Source organism: Schistocerca americana, chromosome 4 (assembly GCF_021461395.2).
Source record: "Schistocerca americana isolate TAMUIC-IGC-003095 chromosome 4, iqSchAmer2.1, whole genome shotgun sequence".
NCBI lineage: Eukaryota > Metazoa > Arthropoda > Insecta > Orthoptera > Acrididae > Schistocerca > Schistocerca americana.
The window spans coordinates 413,668,374-413,692,525 of record NC_060122.1 but is presented as its reverse complement, the minus strand read 5'-3'; the positions used below and the strand labels follow the sequence as shown (position 1 = coordinate 413,692,525).

Below are 24,152 nucleotides of genomic sequence, written 5' to 3'. Positions count from 1 at the left end.
TGCCACCAAGTTTTGTGCTGACCTCGGGCAATCCGCGAGTGTGATCTTTGAAACGTTGAAACAGACCTATGAAAAACATTCATTATCAAGAGCTCAAGTTTTTCGCTGGTACAAATCATTTTTGGAAGGCCGAGAACATGAAGTTGAACTTTATTTCACGATAAAATGTCAACCAAGTGTTTTAGAATGGTTTTCTTGAAGGGCTCATGGAATGGGTGGGTGTAGAGAGACTGGACACAGTAAACAAGTGATGCTTCATAATGACAACGCCCCAGGTCACACTGCACCTCCCATCACTTTCAAGAGCGCCATCAGTGAAGTTGTGTATTATAGACCTCAGCATGCATCCCTGTTGTTCCACAGGCTCCCTATTCACCTGATCTGTGACTTATTTCTTCTCCCAGAACTGAAATATGTCTTAAAAGGGCGTCATTTTTGACAGTGGAGAACACTCAAAAGAATGTGACTGACGTATTAAAGGCCCTAGGAGTTGAAGCCTTCAGCACTGCTACCACGATTGGGAACTATGACTCTGGAGATGTATAGCTGCCGAAGGGAACTGCTTTGAGCTGGACAATACAGTTTTTGAAAAAAATAGAAACTTTGTTAGATAAAAAAATCTGTCTCGTTACTTTTTTCAGACACCTCGTAATAGAATAACTTCGCCAACTCGTACTGTAAGGTGGTGCTAACACTGATGAATTGGTCTTGCAGCCTCGACGCCCGTGGGTCCAGCCTGGAGGAGGCGGTGCACTCGGCCACCACGGACGACCTGGGGGCGCGGGCCAACTTCCAGGCGCTGTCCAGGCTGCCCGGGCGGCGGGCGGTGCTGCGCGTGCAGAACGTCAGCGTGGCGGACGAGGGCGTCTTCCGCTGCCGCATCGACTTCCGGAACTCGCCCACCGTCAACTTCCGGATCAACCTCACCATCGTCGGTATGTTGCACTTACTTCCTTTATAATTGTTTGGGCGTGCGTTCCCACTGTCAGTATGAGACTCCATTGCGTTTTTCCCTCCCAAAAACTGTTAGAAAGAGAAGTACCGTGACGCTAACCTCGTAGATTGTTAGTATAACTTTAGTAACTACCCAACCTACCCACCTAAACTTCACTATTTTTCTATACCACGAAATATAAAAGAAGTGGTAACTTGTCCCTCAAGTTAACAAATTATGCAAGTTCCGTTTACTACAAGTTATATTTATTTCAGTATGAATGCCTTTAACATGAATATTCCGAATAGGTTACCAGGTATGTCCGCGGCTCGAACACCTTTTAAGTAGTAAGGACAGGCTCAGCAGCAATTTACGGCTGTTTGCCGCTGATGCTGTGGTGCTTTGGAAGCTGTCGTTGTTGAGTGACTGTGGGACAATACAGGATGATCTAGACACAATTTCTAGTAGGTACGATAAATGACAGCTTATGTAGAAGAACGGAAGTTAATGCGGATGAGTAGGAAAAACAACCCCATAACGTTCGAACACATTAGTAGTACGCAGCTTAATACAGTCACATCGATTGTGACGGGTCAACGTTGCAAGGTGATATGAAATGGAACGACGGCGTCTGGTTGGTACTGGGGAAGGCGAGTGGTCGACTTCGGTTCATTGGGAGAATTTTGGGAAAGTGTACCTCATCTGCAAAGGAGACCCATATTTGGGTACTGTCCGAGTATTTTGGGTCCCTTCCATGGCCGATTAAAGGTAGACATCGAAGCGTTTCAGAAGCGGGCCGCTAGATTTGTTACTGGTAGATTCGATCCACATGCAAATATTACGAAGATGAACTTCCTGAATTCAAGAGGGAAAGGCTGGAGGGAAGACGACTTTCTATTCACGGAACACTACTGACAAAATTTAGGGTACCGGCATTCTACTCCCGCCAACGTACATTTCACATAAGGAGCATGAAGATAAAATAAGAGAAATCAGTGCTCGTGCGGAGCCAAACAGACGGTCGTTTTCCCTTTCCTCTACTTGTCAGTGGAACAGGAAAAGAAATTCTTTGTAGAGGTACAAAGTATCCTCTGCCACCCACCATATGGTCGCTTGTGGTGTTTGTATGTGGATGTGGAGGGCAACGCTTAATAATCTCCAAAGATAAATTCTACTAAATTGCGCTTAATTCTTCTCTAGATGGCCAAGGGGAGGCCGTAGACAACGGCCCTCAGGTTGATGTCGGGTTCCTTGACTTCAGGAAAGCATCTGACACGTTTTGCATTGCCGTTTAGTGAAAAAAAGAGCTTACCGAGTCTCGGAACAGATTTGCGACTGGATTCAAGACTTCCTTCGACATAGAACACGTAGCCCTTAACGGAACAAAATCAATTGACAGATGTAAAGGTAACTTATGGAGCATCCCAAGGAACTATGGTAGGACCGTTACTGTTTACAGTACACATAAATGATCTAGTAGAAAGCGTCGGATGCTTTTTAAGGCTGTTCGCAGATGATGCGTTGCAAATAACAAATTGACGACGCCAGAAGATAGTAAACATTTACAGAATGATCTCCAGAGGCTCTGGTAGTTGACAATGAACGTAAATCAATGTAACATATTGCTCATACATAGGAAAAGAAATCCACTACTGTACAGCTACACTATTGATAGCAGGCCGCTGGAAACAGTATCTACTGTAAAATATCTGGCAATAACTATCCAGAGCGACCTTAAGTGGAATAACCTCGTAAAACAAATAGTGGGAAACGCAGATGCCAGGCTCAGAGGCTTACCGACAGTCATTCTTCCCACGCGCTGTTCGCGAGTGGAACGGGGTTGGAGGGCTAAGTTAGTGGCACAAGAAGTTGTCTGCGCCACACATAGTTAGGTGGCTTGCTGAGTGTAACGTAGATCTTGATGGAAGCTTGCTTACCTGATATCTTCCAAATCTGTCTCGAGTTGTTCCCACTGAATTTCTCCTCATTAGGCTACGGCTTCTAATATGCGCTTTGAGACAGTGAAGCTTCGAGTAGCTTCGACGGTGCCAGTATGACCCAATAATAGTGTCTCAATACGCGGAATGCCTCCTCATTTATTAATCCAAACCAAAACGAGGAAAAACTTTATCATAGTCAATGCTACGTGAGAGCCAGTCTAAACTTATTAACCACAGTAACTATCGCAGAATCCGATAATAGACCTTTCAGTACGACGATATTCACAAAATAGTGCACAGTATCTGTTTCCCCGTTCCTTCAGTTCGAACAACAGTTTCATTACTGCCAGTTAAACTTCAGATACTTTTCATAATTAAAATGCAGCACTTGGGATCAGTCATGGACGGCATGGACTGTTTTAGACAGTGCCTTGCTGTTTTCTACTTGGTTACACCGGGTGCTCTTTCGTGACAGATTCTCAATGTACGTCAACTTTCGTAGCATTAAATTGATCCTTTTGTTATTTTTTTGGATCAGCTTTTAATAAGTGAAATTCTAATAATAAGAGGCGATCAAGTACTTTCCGTTTGAGGGCTTTGTTACTGCGTATATGCAACTTAACCGGACTCCTATGCGGATATATAAGAACCGTCATCTAGGAAAGTGATTAGTGTAACATTCGTGTCTTTCCTAAGAGTGTGGAGTAAATGCGTAAACTTAAACTACGTCGACATTATTACTAAATGCGTCCAAACAGGATCAATGTTATATGATTCTGTTCTTGGCTGCCCAAGGAAAATTGGAAATGAGCGTTTGGCGTCACTGGCCGGGAGGCCCCTTACGGGGCAGGTCCGGCCGCCTTGGTGCAGGTCTTATTACATTCGACGCCACATTGGACGACCTGTGCGCCGGACGGAGACGAAATGATGATGATAACACAACACCCAGTCCCTGCAGGGAGAAAATCCCCGACCCAGCCGGGAATCGAACGCTGGCTCCTTAGGACAGCAGTCCGTCTCGCTGACCATTCAGCTATTGTCGCGGACGCTGCCCAAGGAGAAACACCGCTACACATCTCATGGAGAACGTAGAATGTGTGTGGGGCAGCAGATCTGTCGAAAACCACCGTTGCGAAATGATGTCCCTGCTGCTCCTTGATAACGCTCCTTCCCATATCGCAAATGTCGATATGCAGAAGTCACACAATGAGGAAGACACTCGAGCGCCCTCTCTGTAGTCCTCATCTCTCCACATGCGATTATCACGCCTTCGGTCCCTTAAAATATGGCCTTGAATGGTCAACGATCCTGTCGGACGGGGATGTGCAGCAGGCATTACGGACTCTTCACGCATCTGGAGATCTTTGACCTGGTACGGTCGGTGGGGCTATCGCCTCAATGGTCACGGCGATTTTGTCTAATTGGCATATCCATTCTGGAATGTACGGCCTTCGTCTTGAAATTTTTTGGTCGCCTCTTATGTAAAGATATTAGTATGACTAAAGTCTTCATCATTGTCATTTACTAATCAATTAAACATGGACCTTATGCATTTTGGCGTCAAATCCGATCCAAGGTTTTCTACCGTGTGTGGTGCTCAAGGAATCGCCTCGTGCCATCGCTTTCCCATATTCCCGTCCATGTGGAATGACCATCTGTGATTCGTGGAGTGAGTAATTTGTCTTGTCTCTCGGCTTGCATCGCTACCACAGCGTACGCTGTTCTACACGATGTGATGAAATACAGGTCACAAAACTGCATAGTCGCCGCAACTGCAGCCGTTTCAAAGCAGATGTTTGTCACAGCATATTAGTATGCGGCAGTTTTTAAACTTTGCAGCTGTGACCTAATGCTCTGATAGGGTTCAGCTTATTCTATCACCTGAATGGAAGCCGATGACAAATTACTATACATACGTTCTCCCTTTCTGCCGGGTACAGCGGTTAACTTCCTGCGAACTTATTCAACAACACAGACTATTCAGATGCTGTCAGAAGCTTATGGACAGTAGTGCAGGTGAATGAGTTAGAGATTTATTGATGATGGGAACCCTATGGAGAATAAGGATGGACCAAGCAGGCAATTAGCCCAAGAATTGGACAAACAAGACAAACTAATTGAGCTTCTGTAATATTGTTGAAATGCTGTACATGAATATAGCGTTGGAGTTGACGTGAGGAAATTCTTTAGGAAATTGGTGAAAAAAATCTTGTTTGTGGAGAAGTAGAGAAGAAGACAGGAAGTTTGTTCTGAATTAATGAAGGAAGGACTTTCATACAGCAGATGAACCATGAACTTCTGCTTAAGATCCAGAAACAAAATTGCACCCATGCCCTGGAAATTACAATCTACATCTAACGGAGTTGTGCAGTGCTCAAAGTTTTTTTTCTTTTAGAAATGCAGAGCATTATTACGATTATAAACATAACAAAATATTGATAAAGCAGCTTTGAGAAAGTGTTGTAACATGCAGGGAAGAGTTGTATTTAGTTGTGGAAGGACGGATCAGTTATTCATCAGGAAAACCATACCCTCACGAAGATTCATTTATGTAGCAATATCTTCCCTGTAAAATGTCATAGCAATTCATCAACCACTTTTCTCACTTTATTTGGTGTTTTTTTATTTTGTTTCTGAACATAAATTACGTGCAAATACGAGTATGACAATGCGCATGTGGTAGTGGTAAGCTGCATCTTCACGAAAAATGACGTACAGAAATGTTTTGAACAGCGAAATCAACGAATGAAGACGTGTAAGGAGTAAAAAGTCCAAGGCTTAAAATGCAAGCTGCACTAACTGAAGATATCTGGTAATATCCAGCTCCAAAGTCTCTCGTTTCATTTTTATGTCGAACCTTGTGCGTGTCCTATCAACAACTTTGGCCTTCTTTTGCCTCTGGATACATTATTAAAGGCAGCTGAACTTGTAACCCAGTCAACGAAGACCAAAAAGCGTCGACTGATGGAAAGATTCAAGTAGTCGCAAATTTTTGTAGTGTGGCAGGGAGGGGGGGGGGGGGTGCCGCGACAGAAAACATATTGATTATCCCTGAGGTGTGAGGTGTGAGCGTGTAGGGTGGAGGTAGGTGGGTGGTGTTTGGAGCGGGGCGTGTAAAGGCCACTTTTTCAAATAGTTTCTGGCGATTAAGTTTACCAGTAAAAAATTAAAACACATTGACTTTACACAAAATAGGTCTTATTTTCTCTAGGACTATTAGTTTCCACGTTGTAGGGGAATGGAAGAACCACGGATTATCAGAAATAGTGTTTTAATCATATAAAATTTGTTTATTGTTTAAGGCAGTGAGTTAAAACAAATATTAAATCTGTGGACCACATCTTAATGCAGTAGAACAATATTAAGGGATAAATGGTGTTCTGGGTGTGTAACAAGGTGGAAAGGCGGAGTTGGATGTTAAAAGTATATCTTGCAAGGTGAATGTCAATATGTCTGATGGAACAGGACTGACATTATCCGATACCTACAACATGTTACATCTGGGTCTTTCTCTTGAGTGTAGTTGACACGTGATGTCTCCAGCTTTTGTGCTTCTTCACATAACAACTAATCTGACAATTGCAATTCAGCACTCACTTAATGAACTGAAAATAACATCACTATTTAAACACGAGCCCATACGAGAGAACTGAATGGGAAAAGCGGGGGAGGTATAGTCTGTTTCTAAACAGAAAAACCAGCAGCACTTGTGGTAGAGGAATTTGCCTTTCCCAGAAGAACGCTACAGCTACAGTACTGGTTGGGTTGGGTTGTTTGGGGGGGGAGAGACCAAACAGATAAGTCATCGGTCTCATCGGATTAGGGAAGGACGGGGAAGGAAGTCGGCCGTGCCCTTTCTGAGGAACCATCCCGGAATTTGCCTGGCGCGATTTAGGAAAATCACGGAAAACCTAAATCAGGATTGCCGGACGCGGGATTGAACCGTCGTCCTCCCGAATGCGAGTCCAGTGTGCTAACCACTGCGGCGCCTCTCTCGGTGACGTACTGGATGACTAAGAACCATTTCCCCTCTAGTATTGTAGAACAGTGTGTAGAGATTGACGTATATTCTGTCCAAATGCGTTTCTTTTCTTAGCGTTAGTAGTAATTCATATGGGTGTTTCATGTAATGTCAACCCACTTGGCACAACTTTGAAACGTAGGAAGTTGTGAAAAATCTTAATGGTCGCCGGCCTTTACCATGGAGGTATTTCTACACAAACTAGTGGTTAACACACTCTGCGAGCTGCGGAGAGGTTGGTATAACTTTGTGAAATACTGTCTGGTTGCTCATTGTAACGTAGTGCGATAGAGTGAATGGTGTCTTCCCTTTTCGCTCTTTATGTTGCAGATCTATGAAGGAGGGAAGTGGATGACCACTAACCGACGACCTACCTTTCCTCACGCTTCTAACCTACACCTCCTCCTTTCAAGCTTGTTAACCGCAGAACACAATTCATGCCTTAATGGTATTCTGCTTCACTTAGATATTGCGCAAACATTTAATATTTGTTTACTAACCCACGTTATTTAGAAATATATGTTCATTTTATGCAATTAAAATACTATTTTAGTAACTTGCTTTTTTCCTTCCCATGCTACGTGGAAGTTACTAATCCTAGAGAAAATTTATTAGGACCTATTTGGTACGAAATTTGATGTAGTTTAGTTTTGTACCAGGAAACATTTTAGCCAGAATCCGTGGTTTTTAAGACAGTGAAGAAAATCCTATAATGTTGCTTTTAAAGCTCAACCACCGGCCACATTCAGGCCCAACCGATCAGGATTTTTGCTGTGTTGGTCATGAAACTGCCACCTACAATTGTAGAAAAATTTGGGACTACACGGTTTTCCCCCTAATTTCCCTTCGTTGACTGGACCATTACAGGGCCACCCTTTCACAAAAAGTACTGTGCTACTATAAATAACACAAATTTCATTAATATTAACCATATCACTTGACCAAATAGTAAGCCCAAAGAGTTTCTGCATAGGTTAGCTAATTTCTAAACAAGCAAAATAAAAAAACAAAGACACGCCAGATATGATCACTTATGTTTTATTGCCAACTTTCAACAACAATTTACGGCTGGTTTCTAGACATTTATTCTCAGTGTTGTCAAATCAACACGTTGAAGGTGTACTTTCATTCCATCTTAACATGCACCAAGTAGTCTACTGAAGCTGTTCTGTGTGTTGGGCAACCAAAACTGGTTTTCATTTCTACTCGCACTGACAACAAATGCCACATAGCAGAAAACAAAACGCGTTCTAACTTCCAAAAAATACATTTCCGTGCAGTTCTGGCGTATAATCGTCTGTTTGTGGTAGAGTGCAATTTTATTAGTTATTAATGCTACCGAATTGTAACGCAATGTCGGAAGCAGTGACGGATGTTTACCGCCTGTATAGGATACGTAGTTAACTAAAAAGCGTCGGCGAGAGCAACAGCAGCATAACACGAGAACTGTATTAGAAGCGATAGCAGCATGCTATGTGAATGCACGTGCGAGATCTGAGATAAAAAGGAACTAGACAAATCGTACTGCTGAGGAACTGTTTGTAGCCGGCCGCGGTGGTTTCGCGGTTAAGGCGCTCAGTCCAGAACCGCGCGACTGCTACGGTCGCAGGTTCGAATCCTGCCTCGGCATGGATGTGTGTGATGTCCTTAGGTTAGTTAGGTTTAAGTAGTTCTAAGTTCTAGGGGACTGATGACCACAGATGTCAAGTCCCATAGTGCTCAGAGCCACTTGAACCATTTTTGGAACTGTTTGTGGTTCAGCTTTAGTGCATCATCATTCATCATTCTATAACTATTTCTTTATGTTCTAACCAGTTTTCATGAAGAATAATAGCTCAGTGGCAGTCTTCGAGCTAGCGCTCCTTTGGAAAATGCCGTGCTCGAGGTCTAATAAAAAAGAAACGAAGTAGATGCTGCATAATTCTGTTAGTAAAGATGGTCACCTTCAAAGTGTAATCCACTTCAGTTTAAAAACGTCTGTGTTCGGTCTTTCCACAACTCGGAGCATTTCTGAATTTTGTTCTTCGTGTAGTTTCATCATTTTTTTCGCTCTGACAAGACTAAAGGTCACATCCGTACCATTAGTTAGGCGTTCTGCTCGAGATTGAGAGTACAGTAGTTTGAACGGTACCTTCTCGATTTAGGATGTAGCTTCATCGGTTTGTAAGAGATGTAAGACATGGTAACAAATAAACACTCATTACCTCTCTCTGCCTCTCTCTTCCCACTTTTCTTTTCAAATGTTTAACTTTTCGTTCGATATTTTTAAGCAATCTTATTCTGAAACATACAAACATATTTGAAACTTTATTAGTTATTGATGCTTCTGAATTGTGGCATAGTGCTGGAATCACTGACGGAGGTTCACTGTCTTTATGAGGTAGGTAGTTCACTGAAAAGCATAGCTTAGTGCAACAGTAGTATGGCACTAAAACTGAGGTAGATGCGTCAGCTGCGTGCTATGAGAATGCACGTACGACGTCTTAGAACGAAAGGAGCTAGGCAGACCATACTGCAGAGGCAGCTTTAGTGCATCACTATTCCTTATCCTATATCTATGTCTGTACGTTGTAGTTAGTACCTAGTTGTATACATATAATATTATGTGAAAGTATGGTAATTTTAATACATTGATTCAAAGTAAACGGCAAGTAAAGGTGGACTTTAATTACTTTGTATTACCAATGTATCACCACTGCGTGTTACTAGATGCAGTATTGTTGCTGCCATTCCAAATAAGACAACCGCACAAGCTGACAAGAATTCATTGCCTGAATACGATTTACATTAGTAGCTTCTCTAATGCCAAGAAAGATTTCAAGATGGCTCTCATCGATAAACAAGACTCTAATGAAAGTCGATTATCTAACATTATTTATACAGTGTGTTTCTGTAAGAGCGTGCAAAAATGTATGTGGACATAGAAAATGGTCCAGTGAAAAACTTTATGTGGGGAACCTGGGGTCGAAGAAGCCAGTAAGCAGATGTGGAAGTAAACTCGTCTGCCGCATTGACTACCATTACTGTTTTCCAGCGTATTTACAACTAACATTTGTACAGGTTATTTACCATGTGCATTATTTATTTCTTTCAATAAAACGAGGAGAACGAGTCTGAGTGCTAATAAGTCTGATAAGTGTTTTCTGGTTGCTGGACTAGAAGGGGAGGACTGCTCCATGGCCTGATTTGAAACACACCAGGGATATTTGTCAGGATGCGTCAGAATATTGTTCGCTGATGTCATGCTTGCATTTACGTTAATGGCAGTCAGTTTCAGGACACTTCGTAACACACAGTAAAAACGGTACGTTAATTGTGTCAATGATGGCATTTGCAGTTAACTGTAACTAATGCAAAATAGAAAAGTACACACTAATGTGATTTTATTCCTATGACCTCCTTAAGCTGGCGTCTCCGACCCCAGGTCCCTACATGAAATTGTTCAGCATCCTCGAGGTCCTCTTAAATTTTACACGCTTTTACAGAAACACCCTGCAGTCTAATTCTTATTTTGGCGAGAGCAACACGTCTCAAAAACGTCGTAATAGGAAGATGTAACGCGAAAGTTTGTAAGTTTTGTGATGGAAAATTTATAAAATATTCAATTGGTAACGGTAGGATTAAAATAAAATTTGGTAAAATCAAATTTTAACTATATCGTTAAACAAATAGTGCCACTTATCTCTTTTAGATTGTAAGTACTCTTGAAGATATATTATACATCGGTGATGTTATTTTCATGTTAAGAATGTTTACCCGTAAAAGAAGACTTCTAACACGTCCACCATCGTCCCTCATAGATCACTGATTCAGAAAATGCCAGCACATTATGACATTAGGTACAGACAATACAGGTAACTTCAGTTGCGCAGATCTGCATTGGTCGGCATACTACAGTGGTTTAAGTGAGATTTGGATTCCAGCTGTCGTATTTTAAATTATTTCACTGCTCCTAAATCACTTCAAAGACTCTGGTGATCGTTCGATCCTCACGTCCTCTCGTCTCTCTAGGCCGACTCCTTCTTTCCTTTCAGAGTCGAATAGTGGCATCGCTTCCATTCAAATGTCGAGCGACTCGCCGATTTACTCCTACCGACTTCTTTGAGCCCAACTCTTTCAAATGCTGACATATTGTTTAAGCGCATGTCCAACGGAGTACACAGAATGAAATTCGCTAAGAATTTAAGCACTGGTAGCTACATGTCCCCTGTTTACTACCCTGAGCGGTGAAATTGCGCTGCAGTATCACACATTCATCCATCGGCCGCGAAAGTTTATAATTTTTCATTTCTGTCGATATCTCAATGAATTTTAGTTTGTGATCAATGTACATACAGGGTGTCCAGAAAAGGACTCCCTGATTTCAAAATTAAATATTTCGAAAACAAAGATCGATAGAGGAATGCATTAAACGGTATGTTTATTGTGAAAGCTGTAAGAAGTTTATACACCAGTTTGAAATAATAGTTACGAAAGCTGCTAACAGATGGCGCTGTAATCGCCATACGTAATGCCTAGTATAAATAGTGATCCGAAGCCCAGAGCTATCAGTTCCACTACTGAAACGTGAAAGGAGGTTAGCGTACCGAAGGAAGAGATTAAAACCATGTACTCTATTGAACAACGCGTTTTTCTGGTGCTAGAGTACCACAGGTTAGAAGAGAGTCCTACGGCAACAAGGCGAAGTTTTCAAGCACGATTTAATGTTCCAAAAGGGCCCGATGCGAAATCCATTCGTACGCTCTTCGCAAAATTTCAACGAACAGGCCGCGTAACTGATGATCTAGTGGGGCATGTTGGCCGCAAGCAAACCGCAGTTACGCCTGAAAATATCGCCACAGTTTATGGAATTATTCAGCGAAATCCAATGTCATCCGTCCGTAGAATTGCATCTGAGACTGGTTTGAAGCGTTCCAGCACGCAGAAAATACTGAAAAAGAGCCTAACACACCAGGCCATACCCGTACGAGCTGTGCAACAAAGAGTTGCCTTTGCTGATCAGATGCTCACAATGATTGATAGTGAAGGATTTGATGTTGGCTGCATCTGGTTTCCAGATGAAGCACACTTCCACCTGAATGGATACGTGAATAAGCAGAACTGGCTATTTTGGGGTTCCGAAAAGCCATATTGGTGTGGAGCGAAACCCTTGCATTCTCCTAAAGTTACTGTGTAGGCTGCAGTATGCAGCAGAGGCATTATTGGCCTTTTTTTCATTCGAGAAACGGTCACTGGTGCACGTTACGTTGCAATTGTGGAACAATTTGTCGCCACACAGCAAGCGTTAGAGGATCGACCAGGTACTGAATGGTTTATGCAAGATGGAGCCCGACCACATCGGACCGAACAAGTGTTTCGCTTTCTTGAGGAATACTTCGGGAATCGAGTCATTGCTTTGGAATATCCCAAATTTACTGGTGCAGGCATGGATTGGCCTCCATATTCACCGGATTTGACTCCCTGTGACTTTTTTTGTGGGGCACAGTGAAAGACATGGTCTACCCGAAGCATCCCGCCACGTTGGACGAGCTTGAATCGGCGATCTCTGTGGCATGTGAATCCATTTCGGTTGAGACACTACGAAATGTGATGACGAATTTCATTCTTCGTTTGCGCCACCTCTGTAGTGCCAATGGTGAACATTTTGAAAACACTGTGATGTGATTGTTTGCAAAGATTGTTTTCATACGATTATTTCACTTATGTATGCTGATATGAGCTGTACAGCGTACAGCGCCATCTGTTAGCAGCTTTTGTAACTATTATTTCAAACTGCTGTATAAACTTCTTACAGCTTTCACAATAAACATACCGTTTACTGCATTCCTCTATCGATTTTTGTTTTCGAGATATTTAACTTTGAAATCAGGGAGCCCTTTTCTGGACACCCTGTATCTCTTTCATGTTGCTTCTTTTTTTTACCTTAGTGCGTGTATGCTATTGTACGTGATGTAAGATCACTTAAGTGTGTATGAATGTCAGTCGCAGTCGATAAAAGAGGCGTACCAGGCCAAATGGCTGTAAGTACCTTGTGCAAATAGAACGGTTGTTGTTGCGGTCTTAAAAAAATGGTTCAAATGGCTCTGAGCACTATGGGACTTAACATCGGAGGTCATCAGTCCCCTAGAACTTAGAACTATTTAAACCTAACTGACCTAAGGACATCACAAATATCAACGCCCGAGGTAGGATTCGAACCTGCGACCGTAGAGGTCGCGGGGTTCCAGACTGAAGGGCCTAGAACCGCTTTTTTTTTCTTTAGACAAAATATAGACGCTACCCCCTTTTTTTTTAATGGCAGACGCTCTATCCATCTTTTTTTTTTTTTTTTTTTTTAAACAGGTAGTGGGCTGGCGGAGGCAAGGTGGGCAGGGGTCGCGACCCGAGGCCTGTCCACGATGTCTCTCCCCTCTCATCCTGGGGATGTGAAGTGGTACAAAGAATGCAGTTGCTGTATTATTGTGATTTTTTTTGAATTTTATTTATTCATTTATTTAGTTTTAATTTTTTAAAATGTTTTTTTCATTTTTTTAAAATTTTTCTTTAACAGTAAGGAACTGAAAACTAGTAAGTGCACTCTTTGCGTCGAGTTGGGGACGCACATAACTAAAACCATGCTAATAGTTGTAGAAAAAGGCATAAAGAAATAGAGCAAAGTGCGGGCCGAAGGAAACCATGAAACAAAACTGAAGGGTGGAATCCATACCACCATTAACCAGTGCTACATCTTGCACCGGATGGGAAAACTAAAACTGCGAAGACCTTTTCGCACCGGGGACAAAAAGAGGAAATAGGGCAAACACTGTTACAGAGTGTGAGGGTTCACAACGAAACTCTCCATCTGCTGTATCATCCAGGTATGACTTCTCGTAATGATGAAAGTAGATCCCACATTGTACCGTGTAGTGTTCTATCATCGTATTGTAATTTTAGCTTCTCTTACCCGTGATGTTCCAGCTACGTGGAGGGTCGTGGAACGCACTCCACAAAAAATTGAAAAAATATTGTCGATACTTTGGGTTACGGAGGATCTTGCAATGTCGTTCCTGCAAATAGTTCCAAAAGTCTAAAGTGTCCTTAGTGCCGTCTTGAAACAAGTAATGCACTGCATGTCCACGAAGTCACGTCATTGCATTAGTTTTAGTGCGTGGGTAATACGTTTCATCCGGGAATAAGATAGTCTTGGGGTCGATATGATTCGGCGTTACCCGAAGGAAGTATGCTGACATTTGCCTCACTAAGTGCCACACTGCCGCAGACTCGCCACAGCTAATACGGTGTTCATCGTTGTCTTGAACGCCACAGCTCGTGCACGTGGGTGAGTCTACCATGTGGATCGCACGTAGCCTGGATCTGGTCACCTGCTTACCGTTGACAGTGATATACCACATCGCCGTGACGTCAGTGTCCAGTGTTACGTGGTAAATTCTCCTCCACACTACTCGCCAGTTGACGTTCGGGTGCTTCCTCTCCACGACGTTATCGGGTCGTCCACGTTGCCGGACCCTAAAAAGCGTCTTTGCCGTCTCCAGTTGAGTCGCTGGTAAGGCAAGTCGAACGTAACTGAGTTCGAGGTAGAAGACACCGATGTAGAAGAACGAGGAGGGGACGTGGTGTATCGGCACAGGTGGCAACAGGGAGGGCGGTGCTAGTTCTTCTATTAACAAACTGGTGAGACTGTCCGGACGGCGGTGCCATAGTTTGACTAATGTGCTCACAAATAGAGCGACCGCTCTGTCATAAGCGTGATAAAGGCCAAGCCCTCCCCGATCCGGGGGAAGGGTGAGTCTCATATTTGATCTTGAAAAGCATTCCTGACTCACGAAGGACCCAAAAGCCGCAAGTATACGGCGAGCTAACATCACCGGTATAGGTAATATCTGGGCGATGTGCGGAATGCGTGACGCTAAATGTGTGTTAACATACTGGGTCTGTTGGACGATGTTCAGGGCTCGTAGGCGGTTGTTGGCAATTCCAGTCCGAACATTCCGTAAAAGCCGTCGAAAGTTGTGAGCAGCGGTCCGTCGTATATCGTCTGTAAAATCAATGCCCAGACATTTCAAACTATCTCTGAGCTGTAAGGGGGTGACACTGTTCTCAGACAATCCGACCCTGATGTTCATCGCCACAGATTTTGCGACGTTGATACGACTACCAGTCGCCATGCCATATTTCGATATCCAATTTAGAGCGCTAGCGGTGTCGTCACCGTTGCGGATGACAATCACCAGGTCGTCAGCGTACGCTTTACACCGGAAAATGTGGCCTCGTAACGTCATACCCGTTAGTCGTTGGCGCAGGCCGCAGAGGAGAGGTTCAATGGCCACAGCGTAAAGTAAAGTGGACAGAGGGCAGCCTTGGCGTATCGATCGAGAAATGGTGAGGGGCTGCGAAGGTCGGCCGTTGACTACTACCTTGGACGTCGCGCCACGGAGTAGTCGCATGACGACAGTGACGAATGGCTGTGGGTACCGCATATGTTGGAGGACCGCTTCCAAATAGTCGTGGTCCACTCGGTCGAAAGCTTGACTAAAATCGATTGCCGCCAGTGCACCCTTCAGACGACATGCCCTAGCCAGTGAGATCAAGTCACGATATTCACTGAGTGCTGTTTGAATATTATTGTCGCCTCCTAATGACGTTTGATCGGGTGAGATAACATTTCGTAGGGTCTGGCGTATCCGCGCCGCCAACAGTCGAGAAAAGATCTTAAAGTCGCAGTTCAATAGCGTCAACGGGCGGTATTCCTGCAGTCGTGAGCCACTGGACGGTTTGTGAATAGGAATAATCGTCCCTTCCACAAGGGCCGCAGGGAGCGGCACGTCCGGGGATAGGAGTTCGCGACAGATGTCCGTCCATCGGGAGGCTAATAAATATTGAAAAGTCCGGTAAAATTCCAAGGGGAGGCCATCAAGACCCGGAGACTTGTTGACAGCTCCTTTTCTAATGGCGTCGATCGCTTCTTCTTCTGTAATTTCAACCGTCAAGGCCGCTTCCATTGCCGGGGTGACGGTGCCGTAAATCGTCTGAGAGACGCCCTCCAGTGCTGTCGGATCAGGGGTCTGAGCGGAATAGAGTTGGGAATAATGATTGTAGAACGCTGTGTTTATGTCTTGTTGCGTGGTGAGGCGATGACCGTCCTCCGTGTCGATGAAGCGTATCAGCGCTCGTTGGCGTCGTTTACGTTCAGGAAGGACGTGGAACATTGACGGGTGTTCGCTAGGTATCCGATCCTGCGTCCTCGAGCGGATGACTACCCCCTCTAGGTGGCGTCGCATGTGAGCGAGGATCTGAGCCTTAGCACGGTGGACCGCCGTTTGTCGTTCCGGAGACGGCGCCATAGCATCGCAGTCGCGCAGGACAAGGAAGTAAAAGTCGAGTGTATGCCTTCGCCAAATAGCGTGGTCACGACCGTAGGTTGTCAACGTTCGCCTCAGTGCCGGTTTGGCGCAGTCCAACAACCAGCGGATCGTTGTGGGATATGCACGGAGGCGATTTTCACACGAATGCCACGTATCCTCAACGGCTTGGCGGCAATCCGGGTACGACAGGTGAGCGATGTTTAATTTCCACGGGCTGCGGCTTCTCCACACTTGCCGCCGCAGGGCGACGGCACAAATGTACGCTGAGTGGTCCGAGAATGCTGCAGGCCACAGTTCCGCATCCTGTGTTCCAGCGGCGAGAGAGCGTGAGACATAAATCCGATCCTTACGACCGGAAGAGTGACTTGTGACGTGCGTGAATCCCGGTCGGTGGCCGTGAAGATGTTCCCAAGTGTCCACCATCTGCAGGTCCCGAATTAGCGTCTCGAGTTCCGGGCACGGATTATGTCGTGGGAGTTGATCTCTGGGCGCCAGTACGCAATTGTAGTCACCTCCAAACACCAGAAGGTCGTGGCGGCCTTGGAAGAGCGGAGCGACGTCTTCCGCAAAGAATCGTGAACGTTCGCGACGTTTGTCCGTCCCGGAAGGTGCGTAGATATTGATAAGGCGGACACCCAGTACTGTGAGTGCCATTCCTCTTGCCCCAGGCAGAAACAGGATATCGTCCGCCACTATCCCTTCCCGAAGAAGTACAGCGACACCGCTGCCTGTCGGGGAAGCTGGAGAGACGCAAGCATCGTAACCGTACATGCCTGGGAAGTCGTCGACGTACACTTCCTGGAGAAGGGCTATGTCGATGGAAGCAGAGTTCAACATGTCCTGAAGCAAGGATAATTTAGCGCAGTCCGTATAGTGTTGATGTTTATAGTTGCAACGCGATAAGTTTGAGGTCTATCCACAGTATCCGTGTTGGCCATCAATACCCTTGTAAGGCTGTCTCGTCACTGTAACTGACGGCGGGAAAGGATCAACACTGGTAGGGTAAATTTCCCCCCGTGTCGTCCGACACGATGGGCGAGGAGTGTTCTTCACAGTCGTCCGCCCAGTCGCCATGAAATACCATCGGCTGTTGGTGTCTGTTAGTGGCTGCTGCGGCACTCGGCGCTGACTCCATCGGCTCTGCTGGCTTGGAATCGGCAGCGGCTGTCTGCTTGTGATCCTGCTATTCTGTGGTGTCGGAAGGGCTGAAGCCGTCACCACGGCGATCTGTTGAGTTTGAAGTTACAGCGGCCTCCGTACCGCCGGTACCGTCGTCGGAATTTCCACAGTCCATGTCAGACGATCGTGCAAACACTCGTCCGATGGAGAACGCCGCCGTCTCTTGTGTTTTCGTGGGGAACGCTGTTTACGGACGTGTGTTTCAGTATCTGAATGGGGGTGGATTTCGTCAGCTGCTCCGGTGTCTGGAAGAAAAGCCGCTGTCGGCACAACCCGTGGGTCAATGTCCATCCTGGCATCCACGCCTTCTTGCAAGGTCGGTCGGTGATTATCTTCAGGTGGGGGCGCCGTTGTAGAGGCCGGATCCTGTACTGCAGAAGCCATGTTGGTCTCGCCATCGGGGGCGGCTATCGGCTTATGTCGTCAGCATCGGAAAAGATTCACCTGTCGGGATTTGAGTAAGCCGTCGTCGGAGGCAATCCGACCGGACGTGCCCTACTTGGCCACAACCAGAGCAAGTGCGTGGCTGACCGTCATACATAATGATCGCCCTACATCCGCCGATGACAAGATATGACGGAACATGCTCGGTCAGTTCAATTTTAACCTGTCGTACCCCGTTAAGAACGGGATACGTTGTAAAGGTGGTCCATTTTTCGGCCATATGGCTGATCACCCTGCCGTAGGGCTGGAAAGCCGCGGTGACTACGTCCGGTGGTACTTCGAAAGGGAGTTCGAAGACGCGTATCGCCAAGCCTCGCGTGATCGATAGAGACCGCCCCAATATGGCCATCAGAATGTTTGAATTTAAGATCGTTCGCATGTGCGCTCACGATTCTGTTGCATACCTCGTCACTTACTAGCTTGACGTAGACAACACTGCTCGTGATAGAGAGATGGATACCAATTATGTCTCGCGGGTCAATTTTAACGTCGTCCCGCGCGGACGGGATGTAAACAAGGCGTCCTCACCGCAGCGCTGCGGAAAGCAGACTGAACCGCTCGGCCACAACGGCCGGCTTGCGGTCTTCAGTCCCAAGACTGGTTTTGCTGCAGCTCTCCATGCTACTCTATCCTGATAACGGCTGCAACCCACATCCTTCTGAATCTGCTTATTGTATTGATCTCTTGGTCTATCTCTACGATTTTTACCTTCATCTTTTGGTCTCCCACTACGATTTTTACCTCCTACACTTCCTTCCATTACTAAAATGATGATCCCTTGTGGTCTCAGAATGTGTCCTGTCAACCTACCCCTTCTTCTAGCCAGGTTGTGCCATATATATTTTTTGTTTCTAGATCTGTTCACTACCTTCTCATTAGTCACTGACCTACCAATATAATCTTAAGCATTCTTGTGAAGCACCACGTTTCAAAAGTTCTATTCTCTTCTTGTCTAAACCGTCTTTCGTCCATGTTCCACTTCCATACATGGGTACACTCCATACAAATACTTTCAGAAAAGATTCCTGAGGCTTAAATCTGTATTAATTGTTAAGAAATATCTCTTCTTCACAAAGGCTTTTCTTGCCATTGCCAGTCTGCATTTTATATCCTCTATACTTCGGCCATCATTAAGTTGTTTTGCTGCCCAAAAATCAAAACCCATTTACTACTTAATCGTCTTGTTCCCTACTCTCGTTTCCTCAGCATCAGTTGATTTAATTCTACTTCATTCCATTATGCTTGTGTTGCTTTTGTTCACTTACATCCTATATCCTCCTTTCCGTTTATCTGCTCTTCCACGTACTTTGCTGTCTCTGACGGAATTACAATGTCATCGACATACCTCGAATTTCCTAATTCTTCTCCCAGGACTTTATGTTCTGCTCCAAATTTTTCTTTTATTTCATTTACTGCTTGTTCAATGTAGATACTGAATAACATCGGGGATGAGCTACAATCCTGTCTCACTCCCTTCTCACCACTGCTTCCCTTTCATGCCCCTCGAACTGTAATTGAAAATCGGGATTGCCACTCATGGTTTGAATTCCCGTAAACAATGTAAGGCCCATTAATAAACAGGAAACTTTATTTCATTACGGGTGCAGCTACACAGATTCCGCCATTGCTTTTCCATCCCAAAAAGCAGGCAGCACAGTAATAAATAAATTAAAAAAATTCAAAATACACAGTTTCAGTTCTGCCTTCTCAAATACCGTAGATACCACAGACGTTCTGTTAATATAATTTGTCTCATCGCGTTACCGGTACGTTTACTTGACCAGGAAACGGCCGTAAACGCATTCACTCATTCTCGAAAGCAAATGTGTAGAGTATTTGCCAGATTTTATTGTTTCTCAACATTTGATACATTTCGATCAGTAATTGATTACCTTCAAAGGACAGACAATAAGTTCAAAAAAATGGTTCAAATGGCTCTGAGCACTATGGGACTTAACATCTGAGGTCATCAGTCGCGTAGAACTTAGAACTACTTAAACCTAACTAACCTAAGGACATCACACACAATCGGCCGCGGTGGTCTAGCGGTTCTAGGCGCGCAGTCCGGAACCGCGCGACTGCTACGGTCGCAGGTTCGAATCCTGCCTCGGGCATGGATGTGTGTGATGTCCTTAGGTTAGTTAGATTTAAGTCGTTCTAAGTTCTAGGGGACTAATGACCTCAGATGTTAAGTCCCATAGTGCTCAGAACCATTTGAACCACACACACATCCATGCCCGAGGCAGGATTCGAACCTGCGACCGTAGTGGTCGCGCGATTCCAGACTGTAGCGCCTAGAACTGCTCGGCCACTCAGGCCGGCGACAATAAGTTAAAAGCTCCACATTTTCGCCCTATACGGACCACTCGGAACGCCCAACCACCGTGTCTTCCTATGCTAATGGTGTCCTTGGATGGTCAACACACCGGTCTCTCGGTCGTTGTCGGGTTTCTGAGCTTGCAACCACTACAACTCTATCAAGCAGCTACTCAGCTGGCCTCACGAGGCTGAGTGCACACACTAGCAATTCTCCCCTCAAGGAAAAATTCCTGGCAGTAACGGCAATCGAACCCGGGTCTTCTGCATTTCAGTCAGCGACGCAGGCCACTCAACTACGGCGCAGGACTTCATAAGACAGAACAAATAAAATATTCGTCGAATTTCCTTTTCCATTCCTTTTGAGCAGGCATAAATATTGTGTGCAATATTCTTCTGAAGGCCTGGGTGGTTTTTCTGTCGAGTCATATACCTTGATGTCGAATATGTGTTTACATGACAAACACCCCCCCCCCCCCCCCCCACCTCACACACACACACACTCAGACGTCACGGTGGGTGGTCTGAATTCCGATGCACTTTTGACAATTGGTAAAATGTGTACTTCGTCGACCAGTTCATTTTTATACACAACTGACCCAAGGACTTGACGAAACATTTTGTAAAAATATGGAAAAGTCAACCCGACTGGGCATTTGACAATGCACCTTCCATCTGCGGCATTTGCTGTAAGTAGAGTACCAGCTTCCCAGTAGTCATTCTAAGTGAATGAGAGCAGCAGCAATATATCTATTTTTTTTTAATGAAAAACGTTGCCACGGAATCGCTGTTTCCCTACAGGTAATAATTTCCTGTCAACTCTTTTTTGTGGCGATCATGTTTTTCCACAACCTCATAAAATTTCCTTACATTCGGTACTGACTTAAGTAATAGTCGTGATATCACGATTTTGTCGCATGTATTTTGTGTAAATATTGACATTTTCATGAGAGCAAGTTTTTCAGTGTACTACGATATTCACAGTGCCACCTTCGCCGCCTGCCATCTTCGACTCCAACGACCGAGAAGTGAGTGCCATTGCAGGGCCATTTCTCGAGGGTTACGATCTCTTCCTTGCCTGCAAGGTCCGTGGAGGTAAGTACCAACACAAACTCACTTATTGCTCCACAATAGTAAATAATACGGTCTATGATATGAGGAATATGTGCTGTGATTGTGGTACGATTAAAACCACATTTGGTCGTGGTTATGTGGTGGATAGCTAACATTACGAGATCGTGCATTTTTTTTATTTTTTTTTTTAGTTCATCTTGAGTACTCTTCTACTTTTTACAGAGATTAAAATTCCATTATGGAAATGGTTACGAAGTACCTGTATCTCCCAGTTCAGTGACGTTTAAAAGATGTTATCGGTCGCATTTCTTTAGATAGGTTTATTTCATGTCGGTTCAGCTTCAGGTAGAGGTGACTCTTACTATGTACAAATATTTGCAATCTTGGCTAATTAAGTGTCTCTACAAAAAGACTAAAATATTTTTAATTATAGGTCGCCTCTACAGAACTGACTGTTAGATAACTGCTCTTCCAATTGACTGTGGACTTCTTTCGTCTCTTACTTAATTACTCTTAAGTGACTATACTTTTACATAAGTTTCAAATGTAGTTAAACGTACAGCTGTATGTACACTTACTCTAAATAAATACACCAACAATTTTAAGTTTCTTGATTTTTAAAACCCTTAAATAAGTAATCTAAAATTATTCTTCAGTTAGTATCTGATACACTGAATACGCATTGTAACATACGGTTACGGTGTTTTCAGTATCTGATACACTCAATGTGCAATGTAAGTTACCGTTACACGAGTTGTCAGTTATTGCCGATTGCGGCGATTCCTTACGAAGAGGTTATGTTTTTGTAGCTTGCTTTGAATCCGTTAGAAAGGTCAAAGATCATTGGTGTATTTCCTGTGTGCATAGTTTCCAAGCTGCAGTACGCGGCTATATACTGAATGTAAAGGTCATCAATTATAATCTATGTGCACTTTGAACCGTTTATGGAAACTTGTGTACGCTATCTGATCAGAGGTATCTACACATTCGTATGTAATGAGGAACTGAACGCTAGATGTGGCGAGAGGGATAGCTACCAGGATAAATGGAGGCGGATAGTATTGTGCAGGCAGCAGAGAAACAGCTACAGTCACTGGATGTCACCTGAGTAAAATGTCCGGGACATTTCAAGCCTACTACAGCTGCCCTATTCGACAGCAGCTGAAATGACTGTGAAGTGGAAATGCGAAGGAACAACCACAGCTAAACAGAATCCAGGGAGACCTTATGTACTGACGGACAGGAATCGTTCAGCACTGCGAAGGGCTGTTGCAATAATTCACATGAAATCAGTACGAGGAATCACTTATGAATTCCGAAGTACTACCAGCTAGCGTAATGAATGTGCGTATGGAGTTGAAAAAAAGTAAAATGGCCTATAGTAAAAGACGCTTGAAGTGTAGTAAAGAGCGAAACCACTGGTCAGTAGAGGACATGAAACGAGAGATGTGGAGTAATAAGACACGCTATAACAGTTGAGCACTACATCTTTTGTAGCGTCAACTATGGAGTAGGTGCTGTTAATGCAAGGGGGTGTTTCTTGTCGTTCAAGTATGTTTCCCTTATTGTGCCCAAGAAACCGCTAAATTCTCTAGGATACGAAAACATTTTTCAGCATTGTGTAGTGCGTGTAGTAGAGGAATAGTTTGGGGACAACGATTGTATTAGCGTAATAATGCACCCTTTCACAAGGCAGCATCAGTGAAGCAACCGCTTGTGTACAATATCAATCCTGAAATGGACTGGCTTTCCCGGAGTTCCGATCTCAAGCCAATGACACACTTTTAGAACGAGTTAGAAAGTGCCGACTTTGCTCCAGACCCATGGGTCCAGCCTCATTACCCGCTGTGATTTTGGCTCTTCTGGGGGAATGGGCTGCTATTCCTCCACAGAACTTCAGGAACCTCATTGAAAGTGTCTCCAGTGGAGTTCAAGACGTCGTTAGGACGAAGGTTATACACACCCCATATTCGCTAGTGATTGACGAGATATTTTGACCAGATAGTATATACATGTATGTTCAATATTACATGCAGGCCAGCCTTTGCAACATAGTTTTCGTAGGCCTTTGACCTCTTTTGATCTTGTGTGAGTAAATATCAGTTACAGAATTTCCGAACTGGTAGTTCTTCTAGTTCGTTCCAGCAGTAATATCTAATATCCATCCATAGAATTGACGTCAGTTTACTAATGTAACGTCCCCTTTGAAAAATTAATGAATTACTGTGCTGATAAACCTCTTAAGTTATTTGATTTTCAAACAGCTGAACAAAAGTGGCCGTGCGGTTAAAGGCGCTGCAGTCTGGAACCGCAAGACCGCTACGGTCGCAGGTTCGAATACTGCCTCGGGCATGGATGTTTGTGATGTCCTTAGGTTAGTTAGGTTTAAGTAGTTCTAAGTTCTAGGGGACTAATGACCTTAGCAGTTGAGTCCCGTAGTGCTCAGAGCCATTTGCACCATTTGAACAAAACTGAATGTACTGAGACATTTCTCCCTTTACTTATTCTGATCAACACTAAACTGACACACAATATTTTTAGCGCAACGCAGTCTGACTTTCAACAATCCATACAAAAGAATGGCAGTGACTAACAATAACCTATACCTTTCATGAATCACTTACCTCACAAAAATCTTCGTTATTCGAACTACTGCAATACAGCGAGCGCCAGTACTGCCAGCTAAATAAAAGATTCTAAGTACTGAAGGCATTAACTACTGATAGGCATAGTTAACAAATGAAATTCTTTTATAGAGAACAAACAATGTATTTACCTTAATAATATTCAAAAGTCAACATATATATCAGTTCATGACGTACAGTATTACAAATTTACTCTTTCTGATAGACACACGTCCAGATCGTCCGCTCTCAAAATTC

The 24,152-nt window shown here is 44.2% G+C and overlaps 1 protein-coding gene across 1 annotated transcript in view; it reads left to right on the top strand.

Moving 5' to 3' along the window:
* The window catches only part of LOC124613517 (hemicentin-2-like), a 1,448,717-nt gene that overhangs the window by 648,717 nt on the left and 775,848 nt on the right, over window positions 1-24,152 (top strand). The window contains exons 3-4 of the mRNA XM_047142227.1: window positions 715-935; window positions 21,181-21,291. Of these exons, the coding sequence (XP_046998183.1) occupies window positions 715-935; window positions 21,181-21,291 (332 nt within the window). The remainder of the gene's footprint in view (window positions 1-714; window positions 936-21,180; window positions 21,292-24,152) is intronic.